The sequence below is a fragment of the Microcebus murinus genome, chromosome 1, assembly GCF_040939455.1.
Source record: "Microcebus murinus isolate Inina chromosome 1, M.murinus_Inina_mat1.0, whole genome shotgun sequence".
In the NCBI taxonomy this organism is placed as follows: domain Eukaryota; kingdom Metazoa; phylum Chordata; class Mammalia; order Primates; family Cheirogaleidae; genus Microcebus; species Microcebus murinus.
The window spans coordinates 161609787-161629539 of NC_134104.1; the positions used below are offsets into that span (position 1 = coordinate 161609787).

A 19753-nucleotide genomic window follows, 5' to 3' on the forward strand; every position below is an offset into this window, starting at 1 on the left:
AAAACATTATTTGCAAATCTACAAGTTACTCCAAACCAGGCTGATGGGTGAGAGGAAGGCTACTCATTCCAAGGACTTTGCAGACAAGAATTACATAAATAAAAACAACAGGCTATGGAGAAGAGAAAGATGACAGACAAAACATTGTACAAAGACAAAGAGAGCAGTTACCCTTGTCTTCCTAAGCTCCATCTGACCTGTAGTAGATGCTGGACAGCACATGAAGACACCAAATTTAGATGGGAAAAGCCAAAGCAGCAAACTGTGGTGGCAAACCTCAATCATTTCCAGAGGGAGAGAGGGAGTCTCTAGGAGTTCATCTTTCCTTTTCAGCCATTGTTTTCGAAGCTTCAAGGGTTAAGCCAGAATTTCAGATTTTCCAGGACATCCCTGCATCCCTGTTCTGAACATTGTAGGTGCTTAGAAAAATCTTTCATGCATTTGGAATCCTGCTGAGAAGCTCTCATGTCATTTTATGCCCTTGCCAGCCTCAGAAATCAAAAGCCTTCTTTGAAATAAATGGTCTCCGAGCTTACTGGCATTTAAATATAAACATTTAAAAACTTTAAAAAAAAAAGCTCAATACAATCCCACAATGTGACCAGGATTGACTTCGTGATTTCTTGAAGCAGTCAAACACTTTTCCAAGACAGAGAACTAATCCAGGCTGCAGGGTACCTCTCCAGCTTCTTAGCGTGCTAAGCTGAACAGATAGCAGAAAACTCTCGGAACACTGGGAAGGCTGAGTTCCAAAACGCAGAGTTCCAAAACGCAAAGCATGAATCGCCCAACACAAGAGACATCGCATCACAATGATTTAAGCGTTGAAAAAAAAGGTCTGACAGCCCTCCTGCTTCAGGTGACAGTGCCCTTCAGGATGTTCCCTGTCTGGTGCCTGGCTCCTGAGCGTTTGTGCCCAGAGGAAGATCCAATTTTTTTTTTTTTAACGTCAGAGCTGCGCGCGTGCACACACACACAGCCTCTTAAGCATTCCCTAAATTTCTCTAAATGGCTTCTGCCTTGGGCTGGAAATGCCAGGTTGGTGGCACAAAATGCATTCAGCAAGAGACGTGACACGGAATGCTTGAGGGAGCAGGACTTGGTCTCAATGCGGATTATGGTCTCATACAGATAATCCTGCATGCACCTCAGACCCCAGAGACTGCAAGTCTCTCACTGTCTTTTTTAGTAGCTAAAGCTGCTGGGTCATGGATTCTGTATCAGAATGGGGAGGTTGAAGGGCAAACACCAATTGGGTTCTCTTGCTTTAAAAAAGGTGCAGGGAGCACTGTGCGCTTGGCAGGATGGGGGATGATCCAGCTCTGTTCCACTTGCTGTGTCATCTTTTCTAAGGTTCTGCTGACTTTGCTGCTCCTTCTACACGACTCAGACAGGCATTTTCTGCACAGCTACAAAATGTATGCACAATGTAAATGGCCCCTCTGTAGGTTGAGTGCAGCACTGTTACATGAGATTGTAATTAGAACTGCTTTCCTAAGGCATTGCCAATTTGGAAGTAAACATCAGGCTGCTCTCTGCAATCTGACATTCCCAAGTAACGAACGACTGAACCAGAAGCCTTTGCTGCATGATTTAGTGCTATGATCCAGCAATGCAAGCAGGTGCGATTTCAAAACCAGTACACTTATAGGTTATTGGATCTATGGGGAAGGCTTTATGCCTGAACCACATGAGTGAGGTATGAATTATGGTGTTTTCCTTAGGGGCTTCTGTGAGAAGAGGAGATTTAAAAAATTCTTGACCTAATTTGATTTTTCTTTTCCATTTACTTAGTATGCCTCCAGCTACATTTTACTGCTGTCTAAAGAGAGCCCTCAGGGAAAATGTTTCCAGATTCTAGTTAAATAGCTCTACTGCGAACTAGCAAATGCAATACCAAGGATACTTTCAAGCTTTACAGAGAGATGACGGCACACAGCCTGCAGAGAGGCTTCCTAGTCCACCAACCCAGCTGCCAGACAACCTGGGCAAGGTCAACGCTAAACCCAGGAGCAAGGTGTCCTGCTTCAAGTGTACATATACCCCCACCACGTGATTTTAAGACAAGGCAGGAGGGTATTTCACTATAAAGGTTAAAAAAAAAAAAAGAAAAGGAAAAAAAGATCTTGAGCATTCTGTATTGGCAGTATTTTGTGAATAACAACAGTTGTGCTTCATCTTTTTCAGGAAGGCCTTACAAATTTTTTGTTTTTCTTGTCTTATTGCACCATCTAGGACCACCTATATATTGCTGATTACAAGCTAAGATAGTGGGTATGCTAGTTCAATTCCTGATTCTAACGCAATTATTGTTATTAAGATTCCATCATTAAGTACTGTATTTGCTGAGAGCATGGAAGAGGCACCCTTTATCAAGTAGAGAAGTACCCTTCTGTACCAAGTTTACTGGGAATTTTTATTATAAATTGGCATTGACTTTTATGAAATGTTTTTTTTCCATCTATTCAGAGGATAAGGAAGGAAAAAAAGAAGGAACGAAGAAAAAGAAGAAGGGAGAAGGAGGAAGGAAAGGAGAGAATGAAGAAAGACAGGCACAGAGGTCATATTTTTTCATAAAGGAACTGATTTAGGGATTTAAAATATCTTGTGTTTAATTATGAACAATGATGAATAAAGCTATGTAATGTTATATTTAATATGAGTTATTTTCAGTAAATGATTTTAATATTCCTGCTCTAGGGGATACAATGATTATTATCCTCCCCTCATTCTTCCCCCTAAGAGTTTTAAAAACCAAAGCAGATTGAAGGCAATGTAAGAAAATGCCTATCATGTCAATATAATCTATTATAATATTTTATTCCATCGAAAATACTTCCATTGAAATAGACCTGGCATGTAGAACCCTCCCCACTCATTTTCTCTGCACTTCATTTTTACAGCCAGAGTGGGGTTGGGGAGTAGTAGGAAGATCGTCCACATCATGTCTGCAGTAGCCTTGAGCCTATCTTCACTGAGCCACAAACAAGGTGCAGGAGAGGCTGGAGATGCAGCCATTAGCATAGGGACTCAGACTGCTGTACTGCAGGGCTGCTCTGCATCTGGCCAGGAGCAGTGGAGAGGTGAGAATCGATTGTGCCAGCAGATGCTTTTGCCCATGAGTTGATGGAGTCAAGTGTTTGGAAATACCAGGGAAGACTTTGTGGGATTTCACCTGTGTGCCAGGTGGTGTGCTAAAAACTGTGCTCCCAGGGGTCGTGTTTAATCTACCCCATAACCCTCTAGGTAGTTTTCATCATCCTCATATTAAACAGGAAGTTACAATCTTACAGTGATTGAGAAATTCTAGCATAAATAAATAATAATAATAATGAGCTAATACTGGTTGCAGGAACTCATTTCACTGTTTTACATATATTTGTTAATTAATTCCTTCTAACATCCCTACAAGTTAACTACTATTATAATTCCCATTTGCAAGATAGGGGTGCTGAGGCATGCAGTGGGGCAACTTGTTTAAAGTCATTCAGCCAAAAAAAAAAAGCTGATCAGGACATAAACTCAGGCAGGCTGACTTCAGAGCCCATGCCCTACACCAGGGCATGGTTAACTTTTTCTGTAAGGAATCAGATAGTAAATATTTCAGGCTTTGCGGGCCATCCAGTTTCTTTCATGACTACTCATCTCTGTCAGCCATCAACAATCTGAAAATGAATGTGTGTGACTATGCTCCATTAGAACCTTTCTTTGTGGACACTAAAATTCAAATTTCATATAATTTTCACATCACAAAATATTATTCTCCTTTTGATTTTTTTCAACTATTAAGAAATATAGGCCGGGCGCAGTGGCTCACACCTGTAATCCTAGCTCTCTGGGAGGCCGAGGCGGGAAGATTGCTCAAGGTCAGGAGTTCGAAACCAGCCTCAGCAAGAGCGGGACCCCGTCTCTACTATAAATAGAAAGAAATTAATTGGCCAACTAATATATAGAGAAAAAATTAGCCAGGCATGGTGGCGCATGCCTGTAGTCCCAGCTACTTGGGAGGCTGAGGCAGGAGGATCGCTTGAGCCCAGGAGTTTGAGGTTGCTGTGAGCTAGGCTGACACCATGGCACGCACTCTAGCCTGGGCAACAAAGCAAAACTCTGTCTCAAAAGAAAAGAAAAGAAATATAGAAGCTATTTTTAGGCCAGGCATGGTGGTTCACACCTGTAATCCTAGTACTCTGGGAGGCCAAGGCAGGCGGATCGTTTGAGCTCAGGAGTTCAAGACCAGCCTGAGCAAGAGCAAGACCCCATCTCTACTAAAAAATAGAAAGAAATTAGCTGGACAACTAAAAATATATACAGAAAAAATTAGCCGGGCATGGTGGTGCATGCCTATAGTCCCAGCTACTCAGGGGGCTAAGGCAGGAGGATTGCTTGAGCCCAGGAGTTTGAAGTTGCTATGAGCTAGGCTGATGCCACGGCACTCTAGCCTGGGCAACAGAGTGAGATTCTGTCTGAAAAAAAAAAAAAGCAGCAGCTATTTTTAGCTTGAGGCACATAAGAAGTGTGCTATGTTTGGCCTGTGGGCCCTAGTGTGTTGATCACTGTTTGCTGAACAGTCAGTTCCCTGGTCAGTGGTCGTCAGTCTCAGCTTTTCTACTGTGACATACCCAAAGACAACACTCCTAGGCACTGCACCCTCCCATGGGCACACCTAGTCACTGTCTGGCTCCAGCAGATGGCTTAAGCTGGATATGTATATTCTCCCTGGAGTTGGGCATGCAGGGCCCTCCTCTGATCAGCAGGGGATATATGTGACTCATTTTTTAGGTGAGTAAACCCTATCCTATTGCATGTTATTCTCTTAACTTTCTAAATAAATCAGTCCAAACACAACACCAACTTTCCATGACTATTAATATATATGAATAAAGGACATAAAAAATGATATAATGCTTGGGATCTACTTCAAAATAATATGAGGTTGGGAAAGGGGATGGAAGAAATAGCATCATTCACAGGTTGGTGGTTGTCAAAGCTAGGTGCCAGGCACAGGGCACTCAGCATGCAATCCTGCCTATGGCACATGTCAAAATAAAATATTTTTTCTTTTTTAATGGACATTGTTTTTGCCAATTGTCCATGGAATGCTGAACTGAAGCAGACAGGATCTATTTGCAATTTTTGCTTCAGTTGTTAGTGAGGGCCTAGTGAGAGGGGATGCTAAAGAGATAGACATCATCCAGAATAGAAGAAACCTGGTTTTATTTTATTTATTTATTTATTCTGAGACAGAGTCTTACTCTGTTGCCTTGGCTAGAGTGCCATGGCATCAGCCTAGCTCACAGCAACCTCAAAGTCCTGGGCTCAAGCGTTCCTCCTGCCTCAACCTCCCGAGTAGCTGGGACTACAGGCTTGTGCCACCATGCCCGGCTAATTTTTTCCATATATTTTTAGTTGGCCAATTAATTTCTTTCTATTTTTAGTAGAGACGGGGTCTCGCTCTTGCTCAGGCTGATTTCAAACTCCTGACCTTGAGCGATCCACCCGCCTCGTCCTCCCAGAGTGCTGGGATTACAGGCGTGAGCCACAGCGCCCGGCCAGAAACCTGGTTTTAAAAAGAAAAGTTCCCACTCCTGAATAGTACAGACCAGAATAGAGAAAGGTCCACGTGGCTGGGAATGTGAAAGCTAGAATGGCTACTTCACAACATTTAAACTTAAAGGCAGTAACCCCATGGAGGGCACCAGCCCAGCAGCCAGACTCCCTGAAGGCTCTTATTCTATTGACGGCTTTCTTTATTCACTCTCATTAAGAAACCCATCAGCAGGCTCTCAATCACTGAACTCCATGACATAAAACGATCCAGTGGAGGTCAACTCTAATTATTTCAGAAATACACAGAGAAAATCATATTTCAAAATCAGACTGTCTATGGACAGGAGTCCTCTGTGTTCCTATTACATTTATTTTGTGAGCATGCTTTGCTTCCCCATTATTGCCTCCCAAATTCATGTGTTTTTTTTTTTTCCCCCATTCCTTCAATAACACCATCTTCTACTAGAGAGGCTAAAACCACCCATCCCTGCCAGATTCTCACTCCCCCTCTGTCTCTCTCCAATCAAATAAACGTAAGACTCATTACAATTGCCTTGACTTTACCACCCTTCTTTCTCAGGGCCAAAGGTGGTTCACATCATTTTACACTTATGCCCAAGTTTCTCACCCTTCCAAACTTCTAGGTCACCACAAATATTCTTGTGTTCTCATTTCCTATGACGCCTCCTATTTCCAAGGCCTTCCCCACCCTTTTAGGGTCTCTCATTCACCAACTAGCCTATTCTTCCACTCTTGCCTCTGCCTTCTTCCAAGTCATAAACTTTACTCCAAATGGCCCCAGTCCTCCCTGACAGCTTGCTTTATATCTTGTCCTTCAACGAATTCCTACAGATTCTCACTCTTATGTTAATGTTTTTCTAAAAAATGGTGGAGGATGCATATGATTTTTATAGACCTATCTATTTTAGTCTGGCTCTCATACTTACTGAGTGATCTTAGGCAAGTTATTTACAGTTTCTTCAACTGAAAAATGGAGAAATAACAAATATGGTTGTAAGAATTCTGTGAGTAAGAGCTATCATTTATTGGGAATTTACAATCTGCACTGGGCAGTGGGTTAAGAGCTCTACATGAGTTTTCTCATGGCATCTTCAGGACATCCTCTAAGAGAGCTAATATCATTATCCCTACCTTATAGGTGAGTAAGCCAAGGTGTGAGGACCACAAGTACGTACACAAGATCACATATCTCAGGTGGTAGAGGCAAAGTATGGACCACGTGCTGGACCACACGCCAGTGCTACACTCTTCTGCCCAACAGACAAACAATGGTGATGAGCACATAGCACAGCACTCTGTGAAGAGCAAATGCCAGTCAACGGAGCCCAGAATGGGACTCACAAATTGGTATGATTTTACTAGAGATTACCCCCACTTTTTTTTCGCTAAGAACAGGTGAGCTTATCTAATCATTTGATATACTCATATTCCAAAAAATTGATTTTGAAATAATTTTAGATTTACAGAAGAGTTGTAAAAATAGTACAGAGGGTTCCCACACACCCTATACCCCACTTCCTCTAATGTTACCATCTTACATAACCACAATACAGTTATCAAAACTAAGAAATTAAGATTAGCACAACATTATTAAATAAACTATTAATACAGTTATTGGAGTTTCGCCAGTTTTCCCACTAATGTCCTTTTTCTGTTCCAGGATCCAATCTAGAATCTTGCCTTACATTTGTGCCTTATCACCATGGTTTCCTGCAATCTGTGACAGTTCCTCAGTCTTTTTGTCTTTTCATGATCTTATTGCAAAATATTACAGTTCTCTAATTGACACTTGAGAAGTGTACTGGTTGGTTATTTTACAGAATGACCCTCAATTTAGATTGGTTTGATGTTCTCTCATGATTCAGGTTATGTATTTTTTGTAAGAATTAAATAGAAATATGTGCCCTTCTTGGTATCTAATATCAGGGGGTACACGATTCTGCTATGTCTTATTACTGGTGATGTTAACCTCAACTATATGATTAAGGTAAACTTACATGTTGAACAGTGTCCCCACTAAAAGATAAGGGCAAGTTCTAACTCTGGGTACCTGTGAATGTAACCTTATTTGGAAAGATATAATCAAGTTAAGATGAGGTCATACTGGGTTAGAGTGGGCCCTACATCTAATTACTGGTGTTTTTGTAAGAAGGGGGAAATTTAGACAGAGACATACAGGGAGAGGATGGCCATCTGATGACAGAGAGGCAGAGGCTGGAGTGATGCATCTATTAACACAAGCCACAGAACACAAGGACTGCCTGCCGGGACGAGGAGGAGACAAGGGAGGGTTCCCCTGCAGGTTTCGGAAGGAGCATGGCTCTGTCGACACTTCGGTTTCAGACTCTAAAACAGTAAGACAATAAATTTCTGTTGTTTTAAGCCACCTAATTCATTGTACTTTGTTACAGCAGCCATAGGAAATTAAGAGGTTATGTCTGCTAGATTTCTCTACTGTAAAGTTAGTATTATTCTCTTTGTAATTAATACATATATTGGAGGAGATACCTTGTGACTTTATGCATCCTTCTTAATCCAATTTAGGGAGCGTTTACCCAATATCTGCAAAGTAGGTTTCATTGAAGTGTACAGGTGTCACCACTGGTGGAACCTCTCCCAGCTGGACAGGGAGAATCAGAAGGTTGATCCAGACAGAGTACTCAAGAGGGTCAGGGTCAGTGTCGGCTGGAGCTGGCAAGGAAGAAGCAGGTGAGGTGGCCAGCAGGCAGGCCTGGTAGACAATACAGGCATGCAGGACACATGGGCAGCAATGGCGAGACCTTCACACGGCTGTCTGAGCAAGAGAGGTGTAAGACTGTAGGGACACGAAGGGGAGCTTCCGTGGAGCTTTCAAGGGACTCTTTATCTTATTTATTTATTTTTTTTGAGACAGAGTCTCGCTTTGTTGCCTAGGCTAGTATGAGTGCTGTGGCATCAGCCTAGCTCACAGCAACCTCAAACTCCCGGGCTCAAGCAATCCTTCCGCCTTAGCCTCCCAAGTGGCTGGGACTACAGGCATGCGCCACCATGCCCGGCTAATTTTTTCTCTATATATTATTTGGCCAATTAATTTCTTTCTATTTATAGTAGAGACGGGGTCTCGCTCTTGCTCAGGCTGGTTTCGAACTCCTGACCTCGAGCAATCCGCCCACCTCGGCCTCCCAGAGAGCTAGGATTACAGGCGTGAGCCACCGCGCCCGGCCTATCTTATTTTTTAGAAATAAAAAAAGGCAATAATAATGAAATGATTGTTACTAATTCTAAAATTTCCATTAAAATTTTTTTTATTTGTTCTCTTTTCCCTGGCACAGAGCTAACTGACCTGGTGTCATCTGTTCCTAGAAGACGAAAGGCAAATAGTGAGGCCCAAACTCCAACGGGAGCCTGGCTTCATTGATTAGGCCAAATGTGTTTCGGAATGATTGGTTTCTAACCCACAAGGTAAGAAAGGTCTTCAAACCCAGAATGATAATTTTCCTCTAGAGATACTTATCAGAGATTTCAACAAAGGGACTACAGGATTTGTGAGCTCTGACAAACCATCAGCAACTGTTCTCAGAGGGATCCCGATAACCTCAGACATGGAAGCCACACCTGTGTTTGTCTTCTGCAACGATGAGTCTGGTTGCCAGTTGCCTTGCACTATCATCCAAAGGAGATGTGGGGAGGATTCCCTCTTTGATGAAATGGTTCAATGCTCTTTGCCATATAAAGTGACACAAGGAAAAGATTCCAATTTCCTTCTTTAAATGAAACAAGAAATGCTGGAGGTTTGTTTTGTTTCATTTTTTGCTAATGGGAGAACAAGAAGAGCTTGGACAACTGAAGTCCACAGAACACCCTGAGTTACTTCAGTCTCAAACCCAAGACGCAGACCGACTCTTAGACTGATGGATTGAGACCCCAGCAATTTCTCTAGCCCCCTCTCGTGGAATCATCCCGCCCACCACCACTGCCCCATAAAACTCTTTGCCTGCGTCCGTCAGTCAGCACCAAAAGCCAAGTCACCACATATGGCTTCTCAGCCAAAGTCTGCCTGTGAGATGGTTGCTTTTGGGGGAGCCATGGATAAGGGGGAGGCATCAGGAAAACAGCTAGTTGAGAGCAGACAATGCTAGCATGAGCCTCTGAAATCATACTGAGAGTCCCTGCCCAAACACAGCTTCCCATAAAACACGAATAAAAAAAATGGGGAAAGTAATCATGCCTTATGACAATTTCTGTGGTCCTTCTGGCTTCATTTCCTCCAGGCCTCCCCTGTTTCCTTCCAGTCCGAAACATACACTGGCAAAATACTACATAGCTCTCTAATGTCTGTATAAAATGAATGGCAAAATGAAGGAATGGTGGGGGCACAGGGCAAGTGAGATGGATTTCATCCAGCACACCCAGAGAAGCAGTTAGTTTTACGGCAAACTCCGGGAGGGCTAATGTTCTTGGCATGCCATTTTGTTTCTGAGGGGAGACCCCGAGCAGATTATTACCTTTATTTTTCTCATTATCATTGAATATTTACCCTCACATTCTAAAAGTAACCTGTCCTATTAGCCTGCCATGTGGAAATTCATTTTTGCTGAATGAAGGTCTATGGGCTGAAAAAAAAAAAGAACCTTGGGAAATAATTCAGTAAAATATGGGACTCTGAGAGCTGAAGCAGACAGCAGTCTAGGTTACAAACATAATCTCTTAGCAGTGCCAGTAAAATAAAACAAAACCACTGTTTCAGACACTGTATTTTTGGCTAAGGTTTTGCTCCGCAATAACTTTCAAAGTTATTCATTTTAGTCAACATTGTAAGGGTAAGTCAACATTTGTCCTGGCAGCAAGCCCAGATTTGTTATTTTATTAGTCTGCTACTGGTTAATTTGGCTCAAGATTAAATACACCTAATAAATAGCCCTAAAATATTGGAGTTTAGCAGAAAACCACATTCAAGTTCTCTTGCACAGGATGTTACTATTACTTAACCTTGGGTAGAAGGAGAAATGCACACCCACACCCCAAGTTAGTTCCTTTTAGCAAATGCCAGCCCCCATTGCCTGAAACTTATCTTGATCATGCCCAGACATAGTGTTGCAGACCTTCAAAGAAAGAGAAGGGCAAATATTTAGCTCTCTCTGTGGTCCCTTGCCCCCACATCTGCCTTCTGAACTTCAAGCAAAGCTCTTATTCTGCTGAGTCAAAAAGGGGCCAGATACTCAGAGCTAAAGCACTTCAAGAGTTTGATCTCCTGAAAAAGTAGGTCTGCTGCCAGAGTCATGTCTCTGTAGCCCTCGGGGGAAGGCCAGCCTTGGGCCCAGAAGATGTTTTCTCACAATTAGATTCAGGTCATGCATTTTTGACAAGAATGCCACAGAAATAATATGCCCAACATGCCACACTCATCCCCAAGTCTGGAAAATGGGGCCATAGCTCTACACCCTGGTTGGATGATGCCAGCAAGGTACCAGAGGTGGCAAAGGTGTCCTGATCACAGGCACAGGGCCCAGAGGAATGCTTCTGTGGCTTTGGGGTTTCACAGTCAGTGATTTCCTACTGACTTCTTGGAAACCCTTCAGTGGAAAGTAAGCTCCGCACTTGTTTCTCTCTATAAAAAGGGATTCCCTGGCTTCTCCTTGGGCTGGGTTAGAGGAAAAGAAGGATGCCACTGGGGTTCAGAGTTCAGGAAGCTGATGTGTACAGACCTCAAGATTACCTTAAGGGTATTTTCTGGGCTCCCACAGAGCTTAGGAATGAGCGGAAAGCCTCTGTATTAGGTGATAAAGTTATTTTCACTGTGGCCCAAAGAATGTGTCAATTCTTTGCAAAGGATCTAAGGATACAATATGAGCCAACCTTTCTGTCCAGAGCACAATGCTTTATGACCTTGGGCCAACAGCGTAACCTCTATGGGCTTGGCTGCCTCTGCTGTGAGTGGGGATGACTCTCCTACCCCTCACAGAGTTGCTGGGAGGATCACGAGGCCATGTGTGTAATGTGCTTGGCATAGGCCCGCCCCATAGAAAGCCCCCAGTAAATATGAGATTATTGCCTTTATTTCTAATGTTTAAGGAGAGGTGTGGTCTCCTGTGCAGTCTGCGCTCCTTCACTCCTCTATTCCCTGCAGCACTGGACTTTGCCTTGGGCCTCCCAGGGATGAACTGGAGCGCCACGTCACCTGCCACAGTCATACTAATGACATGCTCTAGCCACTGAGGCTGCTGTGAGACATATTTTGATTCTATATTCCTGCCTTCCCTTTCTTTCTGTGGCTTTATCATCTGTTTAGTCAAGCTCTGGCTGGACAGAGCAAAACTGGGAGTGGTTTGGCAGGATCCAAGGCTATATCGGAGAAGAAGAAAATGTCAGTGGTGAAATTCCAAGAAAAGAGCCTGAGTCAGGGGAGGGTGCCCAATAGTTGGGTCTTGAGGTCTGCATCAAACCTCCTCCACCCCACCACTGCTGAATTATGGGCTAGAAGAGCTGGCCTCCAGTCTTGCCAGATTATTCCAATAGGTAATGAGAGGACTCTGGTCATTCAACCTATGTCAGTCAAATGTACAAGGTGAAATTTTTCACAAAAATAACTTGTTACCAGAAAGGGCCACAGAGAACCACAGACATGTTCTCTCTCTCTCATCCACCTGTCATCCTTTGAAGCTCAGTATTATCTTAGCTTCCCAGAAGAGGAAAAAGGAGTACAGAGATGAAAAAGGATGCATAGATCTTAATCGCAATGTCCCAAAGGAAGGACAGATTGTTCCAGATGAAGCTGGGACGATCGAACATATCTCAGGCAAGCAGAGCTGACAGTCAGGTCTGCCATGTGACTGAAGACTAGATGGGGACCAGGGATCCCACATTTGGCTGCACAGTGAAAATTAAAGGGACATCCAACCAAGGGCATTGAGTCTGCAGAAGAAGATAGATTCCCTTCTCTTGTTGTCTGATTGGTTTCTGTTTTTGACAAGAACCATGATTTTGAGCAGATAAGCCTTGCAGAGATGTGACCTCCAGAGAGAAACACAAAATACATTTGTGCTGCTCCCTAGTAACCCCCAGCTGTCCTTGCTAGCACAAATTATCCCTTCAAATGTTTGGTCCATGTGTGGCCTCAGCAGCACATGCCCACACTCAGAACCAAGGAACAGAGCACTCGGGTGTTTGAGAACACTCTGCTCCCAACTGAGAACACAATACACTAAAATCTGATTATTCAAAACAGAAAAAGCTACCAGTCAAACAACCACATGGGAGTGATTGAATTGGGAATTAAAAAAAATGAAACTTTCCTGTTTTTGGCTTTCAGCTGATATCTTACCACCCAATGAGCAATGGTATGCAAAAAAAGTAAGGTGCAAAGCATGCTGCTCTGAAAACTGTGAGGTAGGTAATCTATTAATATAATGAATTCATATGGCATTTCTGTTGCACCCACACACCCCAAATGAGCAGATGAATAGTTTCAAAATGTTACTCCTTGGGAGGGATGTGTGTGGGTGTGTGTATGCGTACATGTGCGTGCAGAACACCAGACTGACTTTATTTGTTGAGACAGTTTTCATTCTGTAACACATTTCTAAAGACAAGAATTAAAAAATACCCATGAACAATGGATTTTCCTAAAGGCACATAACAAACACTGGCTCTCAGTGCTGTACACTTGCAACCTTGAAAACATAGTGATTATGTGTTATTTTGAACTTTCAGCAATTAATATGCAACCAGATGTATCGTTATCCATAGTCTACTAAAATGCAGAAGCCTGTGAACTATAAGGCAGCACATGACAAAGAAGGCAAGCAGCCTCAGAGACCCAGCCTGCTGCGACATCACTTTCAGCCGCTTTCAATTCCAAAGAGATAATAGGGAGAATAGAGAGACAATGGCGGTTGACTTAAAATGAAAGACATAAATACAAACCTGTGATTTGGCTGTTGAGTTTGGTAAAAAAAAAAAAAAAATGTTGGCTTAGCCACTGGGTAGTCAGTGTTAAGGGGTGTCAATAAAAGTTTCCAGAAAAGACAAGGGCAGTTTTGTGGTAAAGTGAAAACGGTATTTATTCTTGAGGATGCCTATGGCAAAGAGGGGCAAAGTCCTCATGTGTTTGCCAGCATGGGCCATCTATGGAGGGGAGGGGTTCCTTTTAAAGACTGCTGGGAGTATAATCTGGCAAAATAATTTCCCTGGTAAATTCCCCGGTGCTCCCCAAGTACCCCCAGGTTGGCAGGGCACAGGATGGAGTGAAAGACTCATTTACGTGCCAGGCCCTCCTTCCTTCTGCCCCAATATTTAAGAGTCAGGCAAGCGGCACTCCTGAGTTTACAGGGCAGGGCTGCACAGAAAGGTGGTGAGGGCAACCTGACCCTGCAAAGCCTCAATCAACTGCTATTAAATAAATTACATGCTCCAGGGCTCCTGCCTACTCACAGATTCTAGCAATTTTCTAGAAACAGAGCAGTCACCCTGCACCTGACCCAGGTGTGACTCCTTAACTCTGAAGTGCTACATAAACAATGGGGGACCCGTGCGGGGGAGAGGTAGCATTGAGAGCCATGGACGGAGTTGCCTTGTGCTAGCTGCTGGCACACACACTCTCATCTATTCCATACAGCACCCATTACCCTATTTTATAGAAGAGGAAGGTGTTCAGAGAAGTGAAAGGACTTGCTCTATGTCAAACCTGGTAATTAATAGACAGAGCTGAAATTCGAATTCAAATCCACCTGACTTGACAGCCTTCCGCACCACCCCACACTGGCTCCCCAGGATACACATGTCCTCTCATAATAATAACATAATCACAAAATACAGGGAGACTTTGTACCAGGTTGTGCCAAAGTGCTTTCGGCATTATTCCCTTGACTTTTCATTAAGTTAGTGCTATTAATATACCCACTTCACAAAGCAGGCAACTGAGACTCAGAGAAGTTAAGAACCTGGCATAAAGTCACACAGCCAGGATTGAATCCAAGGCTACTACGCAGCAAGGCCTAGGTTCTTAACCATAGCACTGTTAGTTTCCTAAACCAGGTGGGTACCCTAAAGGAAAGAGACTATAGAGGCAGAAGGGAAGTGGACACTTAGGCAGGGAGTGCAGAAGGAGCTCATTCAGCATCCAAGCTCATCCCTCTGGAATCAGCCGTTGCTCTTGACTCTTCCCCAGCCCACGTGCAGGATGCCCTGCTCGTGTGCCCCCAGCAGGCACTCCCTCTGCTAAGGGCACAACTGGAGACTGGTGGGTGGCATCCGGCATCAGGGGGACTCACTGGATGGCCACCTCCCAATATCTCCCCCTTCCCAGTCTGCCAGGCTCCCCAATGAGATTGCCTCCCCTCTCCCATCAGCACTACCTGTATGTTAAGGTTGCTGATGACTGTTAGGTTGTTGATGTCAAATTCAAGTTTCAAATTAAAGTTGAAGTTCCTAGAGGGCAGAAAGCATGCGGTTTCTTTTTTAATGGGGTGGGGGCTTGGGGGTGGGTGGGAGGGGTGGTGTTTTGCCAGGTCTCAGTAAATATTTACTGACAATTAAAGAGCCTTGGGGTCATTTTTCAGTTGTCCAACTCTTTACTAGCTTGCATTCATCGCACTATGGAGTCTCCCTGTATTTCTAACAAAGGACCTACTTATAATTAAAGCATCCAGCTAATGAATAGGGCACGGAGAACTCAAAGCAACCTAATGCACCCTAACTTGCTGGCGTTGGGTTTGTGCCTGTGTCCAGTGCTTGGCTAAGATTCTCAGATGATGTATGAGGTGGGAGGTGGGAAGCTGGCCTTGGGACAACTTGATCCTTGGCTCCTATGGCCAAGGGCACCTCTCTGCCCAGAGCTCACACACCACTCCCTTTTTAAAAGTCATTCTGGGGCTGGGCATGGTGGCTCACGCCTGTAATCCTAGCACTCTGGGAGGCTGAGGCAGGAGTTCGAAACCAGCCTGAGCAAGAGCGAGACCCTGTCTCTACTAAAAACAAAGAAATTAATTGGCCAACTAAAAATATATAGAAAAAAAATTAGCCGGGGATTGTGGCGCATGCCTGTAGTCCCAGCTACTCGGGAGGCTGAGGCAGCAGGATTGCTTGAGCCCAGGAGTTTGAGGTTGCTGTGAGCGAGGCTGATGCCACGGCACTCACTCTAGCCTGGGCAACAAAGTGAGACTCTGTCTCAAAAAAAAAGTCATTCTGGGAACCAGAAAAACACACTAGATTTTTTGTTGTTGTTGTTCTACCTGGCAGGAATCAACGGGAAGCTTGGAAGATCTTTTGTTAAAAAAAATAATGCCCAGTGCCAACTTGGAACCCTGGGAAACTGAGTGGTCATTTCCTACAAAGGAAAGAGCTACTTTCTAGCAGTCTCCTTGATAAGGATAACCATCCACAGCTTCCACTCCACTCATCTACATTCAAAACAGATGCTGCTGCTACTGCTAATGATCTGTTAGCTGCTCTGTGGAAGCAGCTCTTTGTGTGCCCATTTCATCTACATAATTCCCTTGGAAATTCTTTTTTCAGATGAGGAAACTGAGACTTACAGGATGAGACACTGGTCCAAGGTCTCTCAGTTCAGAGGTGGCTAAGTGGGGATTTGAATTCAGTTCAGTCTGACCCTCAAATCCAAGTTCCTAATCACTACATTCTATTACTGCTGCAAATTAAAATGTAATCTTGCCCAATCCTTCCCCTCAGGGGAAAGGGCAGAAGGAAGAGGATGTGTTAAATAATTTCATCTGGAACTTTCTTTGAAGCTTTGAAAGGAAAAAAGATTTATGTTCTTAGGACAGAAATCTAGTTTTTTTTTTTGTTGTTGTTGTTTTTAATTGGCTAACGTGTAGTCCAGAATTGTTTTCTATGTCACATCAAAGACAATTTTTGTCACTTAAAAGTCATAATTTCTGAAATTTAGGTCCTATGCTCAATGTCCAAATTTCTAGTTTAGTCTGCAAGTGGCTGTGCCCAAACTTGGAAAATTATTGTTGTGGTGTTCTAATACTACAAGAGCCCTCAGAACATGCCTGGTGCACTGTTTCCAAACTCTTGGTGCCACCATGATAATTTTTTTTTTTTTTTTGCCATATGTACATATTACCAGAGCTATTATATATATTTAGTATTTCCTTAAATAACTCATTTTTACTTAAGTAAACTTATTGTAAAAATAAACTATATCACCTTAAATGGTAAATCACTATCACTTGCCATTAACAAAAACTAACTTTAAAAAATAACCCTGTTAACTTCTTGTTAGATACTCTTACCTGCCTGACGCTTCCAAGCCTGTAGACTGCACTTTGTTAAAAAGTGAAATTAGCAAGTGATAGAGAGGTGTTAAAGACACACTAGCTCCAAACTGAGACTTGACATAATCAGAAGGATCAAGGAGAATTAAAAAGGGAAAGTGATTAAATTACTTTGTGTCTTGTCTTTGTAGCATCTGAGCTCCTCCAAGTGGTATGAAACCCACTTTTTGGGAAATAATGATCTAACCCAATTCTCTCATTCCAGAAACAAAGATTATGAGGTCCTGAGAAGCTGAGCCTACTTGTACCTTGTCCCCAGCTGGTTGGAAAGCTCCTGTAACTTAGAAATAAATGCTGCATTTAAGAGACCTCCAAAGCAAGCTCCTGTTCCTTGATATTGATGCCAGAACCAAGCTCACTCTTCTAGGCCATTAGACCCTGGGCAGAAAGCATTCAAAGACTAACAAGAGAAAACAAGGTGCCTTTTCTGATGCTTTCTCCTTCACCATCAAACAGCTAAGGCGGAAGGAAGTAAAGGTGACACTTCATCATGTATCTGTGGCTTACACATAAGCCCCCATCAGTTTTCCCCCTCTTCTAACAGTTTATTTCCTCCTTGGGGTGGGGGGAGGTGGGGAACGACAGGGTCCCTCTTTGTCTCCCAGGCTAGAGTACCATGGGTGTCACGACAGTTCACTGCAACCTCCAACTCCTGGGCTCAAGCGATCCTCCTGCGTCCCAGTAGCCTCCCAAGTAGCTGGGACTACAGGCAAGTGCCACCACATCCAGCTAATTTTTCTATTTTTTGTAGAGACAGGGTAGCTCTTCCTCAGGCTAGTCTCAAACTCCTGGCCTCAAGTGATCCTCCCACCTTGGCCTCCCAAAGTGCTAGGATTATAGGCATGAACCACCACGCCCAGCCATTATTTCCTTCTTCACAGCGGTTTCTGACTCCTCCTGCAAGACCACACCCAGAAGCACCCAAGACAACCACCAACCAGCAAGTAGGATGGCTGACAAGGTGTGAGAAAATGAACTAAGACCACCCAAACCTAATAGGATATTGATGAGCCAACCCATCCCTTCTCCTCCCGTGATGTCAAAACTTAAACACCATGAAATTGGAACTAATTAACACTTATGTGCACATATGGAAATAACATTCATTGGAAATTAAGCAGAAGGGAATGGGGAGGAGGGGATGGGTAAATTCATACCTAACAGGTACAATGCACACTATCTGGGCGATGGGCACACTTATAACTTTTGACTCAACTGGTACAAAAGCAATTAATGTAACCAAAACGTCTGTACCCCCGTAATATTTTAAATAAATTTTTTAAAGAAGTTCTTTTCCTTTGTCTTGTCATTTCTCTAAAAATTTACTGTTCTTTGCTGAAGGTGCTATATAATCTAGAATTCAAAGCCTGCTCTTTGAGAACTACTTGTTCTCTCGGTGACTCCCATGTATATATGAAATAAATGTTAATAAACAAACAAAAATAGTCTTTACCAGTGACCTTCATATTTGCCTGGGGTGGTTCTTACAGTCCTTCCTCACTTGGGGATTATGGCAACATAAGACAACACACTTGAGAAGGCAGCTTGCATTGGCTGTGAGTTCAGGCCAGAAAGCACCCAGAGGGAAGCTTTATTTAACATTCTTGCCCTCAGGCCCACATCCATCTCTTTCCACCAACTGGCTTGTTCAGTTTTTCCTTCTGCATCTTCTTCCTCCAGGAAGATTCCAAACTTCCAAATCTGACAAGTGGAGGCAAGTCCTAAATATATATTTTTTTCTTTTTACCTTTATTTTTTTCAAGGTCCAGACATTAGCTCTTAGTTTTATTTAATTTAATCAGGTTGCCAACTTCTAATGGTCTACAGAAAGAGTACCTTAGGGAGATACTGTATTTCTCCTTACTATTTATCACCTCTGCTGCAAACATTAGGTCTGCAGAGTTCAGAAAGGCATTATTTTAAGATATGTCATCTCCCCATATAGATGTTCATATCTATCCATTTTTGTAGGCTTTTTGTTTAACACTGATCTCACATCAAATATAAAGTAAGGCCTTAAAGTTGGATCTTTCGAAGTGTAGGCCAAGGGAAAGGCCCACTGGACCACTGGCCCCAGGCAAGGTCACCGCATGCAATGTTCTAACTTTAATGGGGTTCGCTTTGAACACCCCCCCAAATAGACAGTGTTGCTTCCTACCCTACTCAGGAACATGACTGGCTTAAGTCGACATTGTGGCATGCCAAGAGGTCAAGGATGGGGAAGGAGGAACCGACTTTTGGGCTCTTCCTCCTAATTTCTCCAAATTTGTTTCCTCAGTTGACAACGAGGACAGTCCTTGCCCAGCCCAGCTCCCACAGCTGGTGCAAGTTCAAAGGAGATAATGCATGGGAAAATAAATGACTGCTATATGAACACAGGCTGGCACAGCTATAAATTTAGTGAGCCCAATGAAAAAGGGAGGGAGTGTCCTGATTGCAAAGTACCTTCCCTCACTCTCTATATCCCATATGCCTACATATAGGTTTAAATTTGTTACATTGTGTATGTAAGTATGCTTAGCTTTTTTCCTCTTTATTTTTTCCAGGAACACTAGGGTATTTTTGTGTGCTAGGGGTAATGGCTGCAAATGGTACCACTGACCCCAGTGCCAGAAGCCACGGTCATGGAGCTACTCCCTTATTACAGGACAGAGAGGTTACTGGCTTTTCTGGCTATTAGAAACAAGTAGGAAAGGATGCTAGATTGGAATCAGACAATTGGATTTCAAGCTCTAGCTATGCCACTCCCAGCTGTGTAATCATGGACAAATCATGAATCTCTCTGACCCTTGGTATCATCTTTAAGATGAGGATAATTATACTACAGTGAGTTAAAGAATATAAAAGTGCCTTGAAACCTATAAAATGCACAAATATAAACCATGAATATTATTGTAAATACTGTCATT

At 43.2% G+C, this 19753-nt stretch overlaps 1 protein-coding gene across 8 annotated transcripts in view; it reads right to left on the reverse strand.

The window, feature by feature from the left end:
* The window catches only part of ARHGEF3 (Rho guanine nucleotide exchange factor 3), a 304041-nt gene that overhangs the window by 33166 nt on the left and 251122 nt on the right, over positions 1 to 19753 (reverse strand). Inside the window, exon 1 of one of the 8 annotated variants that reach the window (XM_012765622.3) lies at positions 172 to 3804. The exons of 6 other annotated variants lie outside the window; for them this stretch is intronic. In XM_012765622.3, coding sequence (XP_012621076.2) covers positions 172 to 285 — 114 coding nt within the window. In that variant the 5' untranslated portion in view covers positions 286 to 3804. Of the gene's footprint in view, positions 1 to 171; positions 3808 to 19753 lie in introns of those variants that run through there. One more of the 8 variants, XM_076008807.1, reaches the window with a different exon arrangement.